This window comes from Pristis pectinata, chromosome 3 (genome assembly GCF_009764475.1).
Source record: "Pristis pectinata isolate sPriPec2 chromosome 3, sPriPec2.1.pri, whole genome shotgun sequence".
Lineage (NCBI taxonomy): Eukaryota > Metazoa > Chordata > Chondrichthyes > Rhinopristiformes > Pristidae > Pristis > Pristis pectinata.
The window spans coordinates 121,766,548-121,779,073 of NC_067407.1; the positions used below are offsets into that span (position 1 = coordinate 121,766,548).

Here is a 12,526-nt window from a genome sequence, read left to right on the forward strand (position 1 = left end):
AGGGCTTTTGGTTCTCTACTTGACTGGGCTCTTTGATGGAGATGGCTAATAGAACGCATAACATGGGAGACAGAATTGCCCCTATTTCTTTATGACTTGAATTTCACTATTCTTGCAAGTTTTCTGTGACAGGTATACTCAAAGAGACTCGGAAATATGGTAGTAAGGGATAAGAGCTAACCTCTATGAGTTATTCTCCCCACATGTTATCTTCCTGGCATTCGTCACCTACAACAAATTGTTGGGGATCCATCTATCTAAGTGGCTTGCTATTGGGGTAATTGAAGACGTAACCCCTGTCGGATCTGGTTATTTTCGAATCCGCAGGTTCTTTCAGGAATATTTTCAGGAGTGAGTTGAAAACAACTTAGTGCTTCACAAAGTTTTATTGGAAAAGTTTAAAACAAAGAAACGGTCACAGAGCACGTGGCGCTAGCTTTACTACTAGGAGATGAACTGAGAGATAAAGAACTAAAGATGAGCTCCGGCCGGTGGGGGTGGGGTGGGAGGAGAGCAAGAGAGTGATTAACAAAAAGCGACTCCTTTTATACCTGAGATAAGAGGTACTCCTTAGCTAACAATAGTCCAATCAGGAAACCTATTAGATACTTGTGGCCAAAACCAACCAATGAAACAACACACATTCACCTGATGGACGAACCAATAAGCTAGTAAGCGGCCATTCCTTGTTCAGCCACTTGAGGTGTATTAAACACTATACATGTTAAAAAAACTAATTAAAACAGTCGAATCTAACACCCCAGAACAAGATTGAAACTAATATCCCAGATATGTAGGTATCTAGGGAATCTTTGCTATACATCCTTCCCTCGTAGCATTACATGTTCTATCTATTCTGCACATATTGCTGGTCACCGTGCATAATAGTACCATGCACCACTGTTCCCACATATTTTACGTTTATCATTGCAAATCTCATGAAATGTCAACAACAACCACATTACCACCATCCCTTATCCCTCACCCCTCCCAGGGCCAGAATTGTTCACTGCCATTCATTATAGCTGTCTGGAGTCCACCCAGTTGAAAGGGAACAACATTCTACCAGCCTGACTTAGCCACATTGAGTACTTTGCATAGATGGAGTAGGGCCAACAAATCTAGTTGGAAGGCACAAAGGGAAAACATAATGATGCTTGTTCAGGAGCAGTTTTGTTGGTGGAGCCTCAAAATAATCTCTAGGCAGGTTGGCCCAGATTGCAGGTCCAGCCAAAAACCACCTCTCCTGCCATCTGCTATGCTTGTTCCTTCATCTCTTCCTCCTGTTTGTTGCTGGATGCCTCGGGCAAGGCAAGGTTGTCCAGGAGATAGCAGACATCAATAAAGTATGAAATCCTTTTCCAGAGTGGTCCCCCCCTCCCCCCCCCCCCCCCCCCCCCCCACCCCGCTGCCCTTTTCCCTAGGGGCCTTTGGGCAAGTCTACCCTGCTTCTGATTCCTGTCCTGCAGCACTAGCTTGTGTATTGTGCACAGCAGGGCCTCCATAAATCCAACTATGACAAAGAGGTAATGTACAGAAATGGCGGTGCACCTTGGCCAAAATCAGTATGGCCAAACCAGCTTACATAGCAAAGGCTCCTGAATCAGCAGGCAACCTCCAGACTGTTCTTTTGAGCAGAGTTAGTGTTAAGTATGTTTGTGACCCATAAATCGGGCAGCTGCAATGAATGGAGCATTGTGAAAACATTCTTCCCTGAAAGTAAAAAAAAAAGACCTAATATAACCTTGCAGTGCTCAAAATAAGTGTTGCACACCAATGACACCAGTCTGTGCAGGTCTTACATGCCAAACTTCTGAAGTACACCATGACCAGAAGTAAGGGGATACATTTCACAAATGATGTAGTTCTAGATTTAGCCACAATCTGTGAGTTATTCCCCAAAACATGAAGTTTTCAATTATGTAGTGCGGAATTAATGAACTTGTTGGTATGCTAACCAACACAGCAATAGGTGACCTAGTATCCAAATACCTGTTTCTTTCCACAAGATGTTATTGTACAAAGTTATGATTAAACTAGTCAGGTCTGCTATGGCCTTAATATTCTGTTTATAGATACAGACTAAAATTATTTTCCTGGATTAGAATAATAGAGAGAAAATACTAATTTTCAAAAAGCATATGCCCTAAAATTGCCAGATTTTCATTTGCTCATAATGTATTGAATATGATATTAAAATGCATTCAACTAAAGCATGTCGAACTGCACTAGCAGATTAATTCTCTAGTTTTGACAAGAATAATGTTCTTTTAGCTGAGTGGAGAAAGTACTATACAGGTCATTTAATTTTTGTGCAACCTGTGTCTACTGTATTCTAAGACTAAGCCATACTGCCTAACAATTTAGGGATATAATGGATAGGATTGGGCCTGATGTCTATGCTTGGAATTGCCACCCATTGTCCCCATAGACCAGCACCTACCTCAGCAGGATGTAGACGATCTGTCTTGTTGTTCCCCTTTGTCCAGAATCCATTGACAGGATTTGGATGGCAGCTAGTTCACAGGTGGTGTGATGCAATATGAAGAGAAGACTGTCTAATGGCAGAGGTAATTTTAAAAAACGTAGTTGGGAGCAGAGCTCTGTTTTCTGTCAAAGAAGTCATAAAACGTCAGAGACATAAAAATGTGAAATTAAAGATAGTTTAAAAACTTCTGAAATAAAAGTAAATAGAACCATGTTTAAGGATGTTAAAACAAAGTTAACTAAAACACGAAAGTACTTAAATACTTGAAAACATTTCAAAATGCTAATTTGATTGAATTATATGTTTGCAATTTTTTTATGTTTTGCCATCATGTGCACAGCTGACTGAATAGCACTTTTCTGTGCCATAAGTTTCTGTTTATTCCCCCCTCCCAAGTATTCTCTCTCTGCCCCTCTCCCCTGCTCTTTCCTCTTCCACCACACCATTTCCCCTCCTCCTATCCTGAGTGACAATAACTCATGAACAATGACACCTCCCTTTTTTCTTAAGCCCTGTTCACATTAATAATAATAAAAAGTAGTACTGCACGAAATTTTTAAAAAGTTGTCAAATTGAGAATGTCAATGTTTATGTTGGTGGCAAATCTTTGGTAAAGGAAGGACTGGAACTTTTGTGACAGAATAAGTAAATTGTCAATGTAAATGGATTTGAGGTATGCAACTTTGTTATCAAAATACCAGTTACAACTAATAACAAACTAATAATTTTATTTACATTTTTCATTTTCAGAATTTTCCTTCTTTGATCCACAAGACCCAGCATGCAAACGAATCCTACATGATCTTAAAACAACCATTCCAGAATTGTTTGCTATTTTGCGTCAATGGGTTCCACAAGTGCAGCAACAGATTGATGTGATTGGGAATGAGGTAATCCACAATCCCCTGGGAATTCAATTGTGCAAAATTTCTTGTAGTACAGAAATTAATTATTGTATAAAATTATTTTTTTAAATGTAGTGGGGGCTTCACAGCAACCATTGCATATAATGTGGCTTTCAATCACAATGTTCCTTATGTAATGCCCAAAGCACGTGGAACTGTCAGGTGATGTCACAAATTATTTGAAGTATATGCAATTACCACTCAATGTAGGGCCACTTACAGGAAATTGGGTCATAACAGCAGCAGATAGAAGCCTGGGACCTGGCATATTTGAAGAGATAATTATTTGTAAATGTTGATAGCACCCAGTTTGACACGATTTAGTATGGAACAAGGTTGAAGACTGTTGTGATAGTCTTGCAGTGACTTTTACTGAACCCTGAAGTGAAGGTTACCTTTTGCTGTTTGTAATGTGGGAGCCTTAGTGACTAGAGTAGAGATAGCATGATGCCAAAAGCAGCTGATGACTTGTCTTTCAATCTGCAGTTTGCTGTTGAACATGTGATGGATTCTGTCAATACAAGGAAAGGTGAATTTACTGTCTCCTTGAGTAAAGAGCTTCATGTTGCTTGGAAAAATCACTTTACCCAGATTGTGGTTTCCTGAAGTCTTAGAGAGTGATAGACTGCACATATGTGGTACTCCAGACTGAGGATCTCTTCAGCCCAGGAAAACCTTTCACTTTCTGAATGTCCAGATTGTGGGCCTACTGGCAAAGCATCTTTATGGCAAGCGCTATGCATCTGAGAAGCTACGTGACTCAGTCTTTTTATGACTGTTTAATATGCTCACCACATTTCAGCTGTGACACTGAAAGCCTTCTCCTGCAAGAGAGGGAAGGGCTTCAGTGAGTGTGTTGCAGTGTCATTGTGTGTAATGTGCTTGCCATGGCTGAATAGTTAAAGTCTGTGGAAATATGTGAATTTTGACTGTTGGGAGCACTGTTATAGTGAGTGCTGTCATACTGTTGGTGATGGATGACCTAACCTTAACCAGATGTATGAGGTTTTTAAACTTTTTTTGGCACTGGACCTCAGAGCATTCATCTCCATAGATATCCAGTCCTCTTGCAACTTCATTTTTGTCCAGACCCCTGTAAGGCCTCTTTGGAAATCTAACTATTCATGCAGGATATTGAAGTCTATGGGTTGCCTGCTCCCAGGAATGGGAAACAATGGCATAAGATGTTTATAGATAGTTCAGTAACTGTGTTATTTGCAAATTTAATGAGCATTAAAATCTGTGGGGAGATTTTCCAGGATTCAGCTGCACTTAATTACCTCAGTTCAGCAAATGTTGGGATAATAGTGAATTGGAGCATCAGTAAGTAAAAGAACCACTTGATTTTTTTCTTCCAGGAAATCTTGTAGGTACATGTTCTAACATTTTCTGCATCCAGGCAAGCTATTATGTATGTGCATAGTCGCAGTAAAATTTCTCCTTCCAGGTTTCAGTAAGACTCAGTTACAGTAACTATGAGTAGGATGATATTTTGTTTTAAATGTATGACTATTGATGAGGATTGTGTAGTAGAATGTACAGTCCCATACTAGTTAATTAGTCCGAGCATCCTGTTGAAAGCCCTTTGAATTCTCAATCTCACTCCCTTTCCAACCTGTCTGTGGCCTCCTCCACTGCTACAGTGAGGCCCAATATAAACTAGAAGAACAATATCTTGTCTTCAATCTTAACCTATCTCCTTATAGACCCAAAACATTGACTGGTTTCTCTTTCTGATGTAATTGCTTTAGATTCTGAGTCGAGGATGCCATGTGAATGACAGAGATGGCTTGACAGATATGACACTCCTACATTACACCTGCAAAGCTGGGGCTCAAGGCATTGGTGAGATGTAAATCAAGTAATTTTTTGGTTAATATTTTCCTCTGGACCTCAATTGCTTCAGTGCATCTTGTAACATGAATATTTTTCTGATGAGTCCTATTGTCTTTCGTTCAAAACCGGCTTTAACGGGTATTTATTTAACAGGTATGTATTTGGCATAAAGATAAAACAGATTATAGCCTCTGGGATCCTGATTGATGTTCATTATTGAAATGTGGTTGTTTATCTGTACATTTTGTTATCAAGATCTAGTATACCTACATGAACATATTTTCTAAAGTACAAGATAATTATAGTAATTACATCACATTTACAGACAATGTATAATATAGAACCAGGCAATATGGCCCAATTGGTTTCAGCATGTTTCAATTAATCTTATCACCTTCTGGCAGCCAATTATTTTTTTTGAAGGAGCAGCATAAAATACCTAATTGAGCTGTATTTGTAGAATGTAGGTAGAAAAAAAGTATATGCAGGTTGTGCCAACATTTACTAATTCTCCATATTTAGACGATGACTACCATTTAAGAGCCCATTTTACTATCTTTTCTGGTATTTTTGTATTCAGGATGTTTTAAGTAAATACAGAGTCTATCATTCCTAAGGTTAGGTGATTTGATATCCGTGATATACCGATTTGTACTTATTGCTTATTTGCCAACTCCTTAGATAACCCCTCAGGATTGAGGATGACTTGCTTCCACTGTTTTGTGAGCTCTAAGGAAACTGATGAGGCTCGTATGGGAACTGTAGGCATGTGACAGGGCAGGAGGGCGGGTAGTTTATAAGGTTGTTCACTCTTTCCATTGTTTTTATTGGGCTTCTTTGTGATCTCAATGCAATTTTCTTGTGCTTCTTAATATAATACCAAATGCTAATCTATTTTGAGTGATCATATGTCAACGGTTCCCACAAGTCAGTAAGGATGTTTCCATTGGAGGTTTTGACTACATCCTCAAAGATTTTCCTCTATCCACCTGGCAATTGCTTGCTGTGATGGAGCTTGGAATATAGTGTCTGTTTTGGGAGTCTGATATAGGGCATGTGAATGATATGGCCTGCATGACAAAGCTGAGTGTAATTATGGTGTCAGTGCTGGAGATGTTGCCCTGAATGAGGACAGCAATGTTAGTTTGCTTTATCCTTTCAGTGACTTTGGATGATTTTCTGCAGACAGCGCTGATGCCATACTTGCTGTAATTAGTCCAAGTCCCAGAAGCACATAGGATGATAGCAGGGGTCAATGCTGACTGATAGGCCAGGTCTAGTTTTGTGCCAGATCTGAGGTCTTGAACCTTAAATACCTTTTCCTCAATTGAACAGTGATTGTGCTGGTGCATTGAAGGCAATGGTGAATTTCATCATCAATGTCTGCCTTCACTGAGAAATGGCTCCCAAGATATGAGAAGTAGACGATATTCACTAGGGTCTTACCAAGAGCCTTTATTGTCAGAACGCAGTGTTATACAGTGAGGGCAGGTTGGCAGAGGATCTTTGTTTTACAGATGTGTGTATGGGGCTATCCCTTCGTGTGCTTCAGTGACCTTGGAGCTCAGCCTGTGAGCACAAATACAAGCACTGTCCTGCGTATAGCAGCTGACTGCTCAGGTGGACCTCAATTGGGGTTAAAGGCTTTAGTGAGCTCGAGAAAGGCTGTTCCACCTGCTAAAGCCTTTGGTTCTACCAACAGGAAGGGACTATTTGGCATTCTCCTCAGATATGGCTGCACACAAAAAGTTTTTTCCCATTTTATGTTTACTTCATGATGGTGTACAAGCCATGATTTTAACAGTTCTACAAGAGAGTCAATTAGTGTTGTTAAATAAGTCTGTGTTGTCGTGATACTTTTTAGGTCTTGCTGCTGTGCTGCATCTTGCCTTCAATAGACTTTCCATGAGAATGGAGCATCTGCTATGCCTTTAAGATCATGGAGACTCTATTTGAATGGTGATGCCTTATAAAGTGAATGCTGTTCAAAGGAACTTTAATATCTGTAAAGTTCCTGGGTGATCTGAGCTTGTGTACTGATCAGGAATGTTGGCACAAGTGAAGTCCAAGTTGGCGGTTGGAACATGTGCCAAGTGTGCGACCAGAGGTGCAAGCCAAGAATGTAGGCTAGAACATGGGGCTGAGAACATATGCCAGGCAGAGTGGGGGGGGGGGGGGTGCTGGATTTGTGGTCAGAGCTAGGGCCAGGTACCTGGGCCAATTATGTGGTCTGAATAGGGTGCCAGGAACGTGGGCCAGGCAGGTGGATAGAGATGTGGACCATGTATGCGTAGGAGCTAGGGCTTGCAAATGAGATCTGGCGTGTGGCCAGTGCCAGATCTGTGCACCGCGAAGTTGGTGGGCAAAGGCTCCTGTGTCCGAGTCCATTCTTGAGTGTGTGCCTGTGTGTGCATGCATGCATACGAGAGTAGGTGCATACTTGTTGGGTGGCACTGGGTGTGTCCACCAATTTGTGAGCATTGAATCCCATGCAGCAGAGCCTGATCTCCAATCATCTTGGGACTTGGAATGTCAGTGCCCTTATGAACAGCCAGAACAAGCTACATCATGCTGTACGATCAAAGTGCTTTGGGCTCAAGTTTTAATTTGGCATCTGAAACAAAGTTTTAAATTTTAATCTTTGAATGCATAGCTGATTTTCCACATGTATACATTTGAGAGCTTTAAATCGCATGTTATTACTATAAATACTAGATTTTAAACAGTACTGGAAATGTAGCTATGTTGTTAGGGTATTAGAATGTTGCTTATGGAATGGCACAATGTGGGTTTAAGTAAATTATAACAATTGTTGCATTTTCAGTCTTCATAAGGTTGTTGGGAAAATGCCATGCAGATCTACTTTGCAAGTAGTGAGTGAATGAATGTTGGAAGATCAGTTCTCGCTGAGGCCTTGAAAGTTGCAAATTTGCCAAGAAAAAATGTCTTAACTTCATGAGAAATGATGGAGCTTGCACGTTTTAGACCACTTATGCAGCTAGGAAATAGTAAAATCATAAATAATGCACAAGACCAGTACATTTATATTTGTCAGGCAACTAAAGCTGTCTTTTAATTCCTGCCAGAATTTATGTTGCAGGGAAAGAAAATTTCATTTTTTATTGATGTATGAAATTCTTTCATCTATTTATGTAATATTAATAAAACAAAGATTTAAATATCTCATTTAACTACAAGGCATGTGTTTAAGGTGAGAGGGGAGAGATTTAATAGGAACCTCAGAGGCAACTTTTTCACCCAGAGAGTGGTCAGTATATGGAATGAGTCGCTAGAGGCAGTGGTTGAGACAGGTACATCAACAACATTTAAGAGGTACTTGGATAGGAAAGGCTTAGAGGGATATGGACCAACATGGGCAAATGGGACTAGCTTAGATGGGAATCTTGGGCGGCATGGACCAGTTGGGCAGAAGGGCCTGTTTCCGCGCTGCATGACTCCACTGATGCGATGTTAAGGCCGATCTTTCCTTCAACTGTTTGTAAAGGATTCAGTTGTGATTTTGAATAAGAACAGTGAAGTTTTCCCTGTGTTCTTGTTGGTAATTATCTCTAAAACAACACCTAAAAAAGATAATGATCTTTTATTTGCTGTTTGTGAGATCTTGCTTTATACAAATTGGCTCCCTTAAGGCAACTAGGGAATTTATATTCAAGTGTTTAAGTAAACCTGGATTTAAAATAAAACTGTAAGGACAGGAAGGTGGGCAGAGGGGGTGGGGTGGCCCTGTTGGTGAGGAATGAGATTCAGTCCCTTGCAAGGGGGGACATTGAATCAGGAGAAGTAGAGTCAGTGTGGATAGAACTGAGGAACTGTAAGGGCAAAAAGACCCTAATGGGTGTTATCTACAGGCCTCCGAACGGTGGCATGGATATTGGGTGCAAGCTGAATAGTGAGTTAATGTTGGCATGTGGCAAGGGTAATGTCACAGTAGTTATGGGGGATTTCAAGTTGCAAGTGGACTGGGAAAATCAGGCTGGTACTGGACTCCAGGAAAGGGAGTTTATAGAGTGCCTCCGGAATGCATTCTTGGAGCAGCTGGTACGAGAGCCGACCAGGGAGAGGGCTATTCTGGATTTAGTGCTGTGTAATGAGCAGGATTTGATAAGAGAACTCAAAGTAAAGGAGCCATTGGGAGGTAGTGACCATAACATGATAAGTTTTTATCTGCATTTGGAGAGGGAAAAGGGCAAATCAGAAGGGTCAATTTTGCAGTTGAACAAAGGAGACTATGGAGCCATGAGGGAGGAGCTGGCTAAAGTTGACTGGGCGGGCATCCTAGCAGAATTGTCAGTGGAACAGCAATGGCAGGTATTCTTGGGAATAATGCACAAGGTGCAGGATCAGTTTATTCCCCAGAGAAGGAAAGACTCAAAGAGGGGAAAGGGGCCACCGTGGCTGACAAAGGAAGTCAGAGATAGCATTGTGTGAAAAAGGAAGTATGGCAGAGCCAAGCTGAGTGGGAAGATAGAAGATTGGGAAATTTTTAAGGTGCAGCAGAATTTAACTAAAAAGGTAATTCGGGAAGAAAAAATGAGGTACGAAGGCAAGCTAGCCAGGAATATTAAGGAGGATAGCAAAAGCTTTTTTAGGTATGTGAAGGGAAAGAAGTTAGTTAGGAACAATGTTGGGCCCTTGAAGACCGAATCGGGTGAAATTATTACGGGAAACAGGGAGATGGCAGTCGAATTTAATAGGTTCTTTGGATCTGTCTTCACGGGGGAAGATGTAAGAAATCTCCCAGAGGTAAGGATGGACAAAAGGCAGAGGGTTACAGAGGAACTGAAGTGGATTGACATTAGGAAAGAAATGGTGATGGGTAGACTAATGGGGCTGAAGACTGACAAATCCCCGGGTCCAGATGGTCTGCATCCCAGGGTACTAAAGGAGGTGGCTCTAGAAATTGTGGATGTATTGGTGATCATTTTCCGATGTTCCTTAGATTCGGGGTCAATTCCTGAGGATTGGAGAATGGCTAATGTTATCCCACTTTTTAAGAAAGGAGGGAGGGAGAAAACGGGGAACTATCGTTCAGTTAGCCTAACATCTGTGGTGGGGAAGATGCTAGAGTCCATTATTAAGGATGAAATAGCGGCATATTTGGATAACAATGATAGGATTGGGTCGAGTCAACATGGATTTACCAAGGGCAAATCATGCTTGACTAATCTACTGGAGTTTTTTGAGGATGTAACCAGGAAAATAGACGAGGGAGATTCTGTGGATGTTGTATACCTCGACTTTCAGAAGGCATTTGATAAAGTGCCGCACAGGAGATTGGTGGGTAAAATTAGGGTTCGTGGAATTGGGGGGCGGGTAGTAACATGGATAGAAAACTGGTTGGCGGATAGGAAACAAAGGGTAAGGGTGAATGGATGTTTCTCAGAATGGCAGGCCGTGACTAGTGGGGTGCCACAGGGCTCGGTGCTGGGACCGCAGCTGTTTACGATCTATGTTGATGATTTAGATGAAGGCATTGTGAATAATATTAGCAAGTTTGCTGATGATACAAAGTTGGGTGGCAGTGCGACATGTGTAGAGGAAGTGAGGAGAATTCAAGGTGATTTGGATAGGTTGGGTAAGTGGGCAGATACTTGGCAGATGAAGTTTAATGTGGATAAGTGTGAGGTTATCCACTTTGGGAGCAGGAACAGGAAGGTGGATTATTATCTGAATGGTGTGGAGTTAGGTAAGGGGGAAATACAAAGGGATCTAGGAGTCCTTGTTCATCAGTCACTGAAAGTGAATGAGCAAGTGCAGCAGGCAGTGATGAAGGCTAATGGAATGTTGGCCTGTATTACAAGAGGAATTGAGTACAAAAGCAAAGAGATTCTTTTGCATTTGTACAGGGCCCTGGTGAGACCACTCCTGGAGTATTGTGTACAGTTTTGGTCTCCAGGGTTAAGGAAGGATATCCTGGCTATAGAGGGCGTGCAGTGTAGGTTTACGAGGTTAATTCCGGGGATGTCGGGACTGTCTTATGCCGAGAGGTTGGAGAGACTGGGATTGTACACGCTGGAATTGAGAAGATTGAGAGGGGATCTGATTGAAACATACAGTATTATTAAGGGATTGGACAAGATAGAGACAGGAAATATGTTCCAGATGTTGGGGAAGTCCAGGACCAGGGGGCATGATTTAAGAATAAGGGCTAGGCCATTTAGGACAGAGGTGAGGAAAAACTTCTTCTCCCAGAGGGTTGTGAATTTGTGGAATGCACTGCCTCAGAGGGCAGTGGAGGCCAATTCTCTGGGCACTTTCAAGAAGGAGCTAGATAGGTTTCTTATAGATAGGGGAATCAAGGAATATGGGGACAAGGCAGGAACAGGATATTGATTGTTGAGGGTCAGCCATGATCTCAAAATGGTGGTGCAGACTCGAAGGGCCGAATGGTCTACTTCTGCTCCTATTGTCTATTGTCATCTTAGTAACAAGATAAAATTACTGAATTGTCATTAAAAACCCAGCTGGTTCATTAATGGCCTTCAGAGAAGGAAACCTGTCATCCTTGCCTGGTCTGGACAATAGGTGACACCAGACCCACCAATGCGGTTGACATGGAATTGCCTCCCCAGTTTAGGAACAGCTGGGAACAGACAATAAAAGGTAATTCATTTTCTCTATGGTGTTGTGGGATGTGCTGAGCCTGTGAAAGATTAATTAGTGTCTTGTCATAACTCTGTTTTGTTAAAGAGACAAGTTCAATGTTTCATGATAGCATCCTTGATCCAGACATTGGAACTTCTGCCCTGTGACCAAATAGTTCTTTTCATGGTCACAATGCAGCGTCTGTCCATCATATGGGCATACATTTACTTCATGATATTTCCCAGAAGAATGTAGGGAGCAACATGACCACATGAAAGCTTTAAACTCCATCAACCGAGAGGATAATCAAGGGTTCTTCTCAAATTTAATTGTCCCCATAATTATGTCTGATACACAATGATATGTAATTTGTGATCCTCACCCACAGATCCACACTGCCTCAATCCCAATGCAAGTTGGGGTTAAGCAAGCCTAAATCTTTGCACTGCCCTTCAGCTCAGCCTCTTTTGCCACAATACTTTACCTGTTGAAATCAAGCTAATATACATGATAAGTGGGTCACCTTCAGAATCAAAATCACTCCAAGTTAAGTCATTGAGTTTCAGATAATACTTGTGTATAGGCACATTCGGAGGCCGAATTCCAAATCGTCTTGCGGATGACACCAAGATTGGGGACGTAGCGGACAGCAAGGGAGGCTATCAAAGCTTGCAAAGTGATCTGGACCAGC

General features: G+C 41.5%; 1 protein-coding gene across 5 annotated transcripts in view; it reads left to right on the top strand.

Annotated features, from left to right (window-relative positions):
- LOC127568791 (CAP-Gly domain-containing linker protein 4-like) overlaps positions 1 to 12,526 on the top strand; it is a 206,060-nt gene that overhangs the window by 16,548 nt on the left and 176,986 nt on the right. For all 5 annotated transcript variants that reach the window (XR_007956068.1, XR_007956069.1, XM_052012954.1 and 2 more), the window contains exons 3-4: positions 3,239 to 3,378; positions 5,145 to 5,238. Coding sequence is in view for 3 of the 5 variants with exons in the window: in XM_052012954.1 (XP_051868914.1) it covers positions 3,239 to 3,378; positions 5,145 to 5,238 (234 nt within the window). In the remaining 2 variants the exon portion in view is untranslated. The remainder of the gene's footprint in view (positions 1 to 3,238; positions 3,379 to 5,144; positions 5,239 to 12,526) is intronic.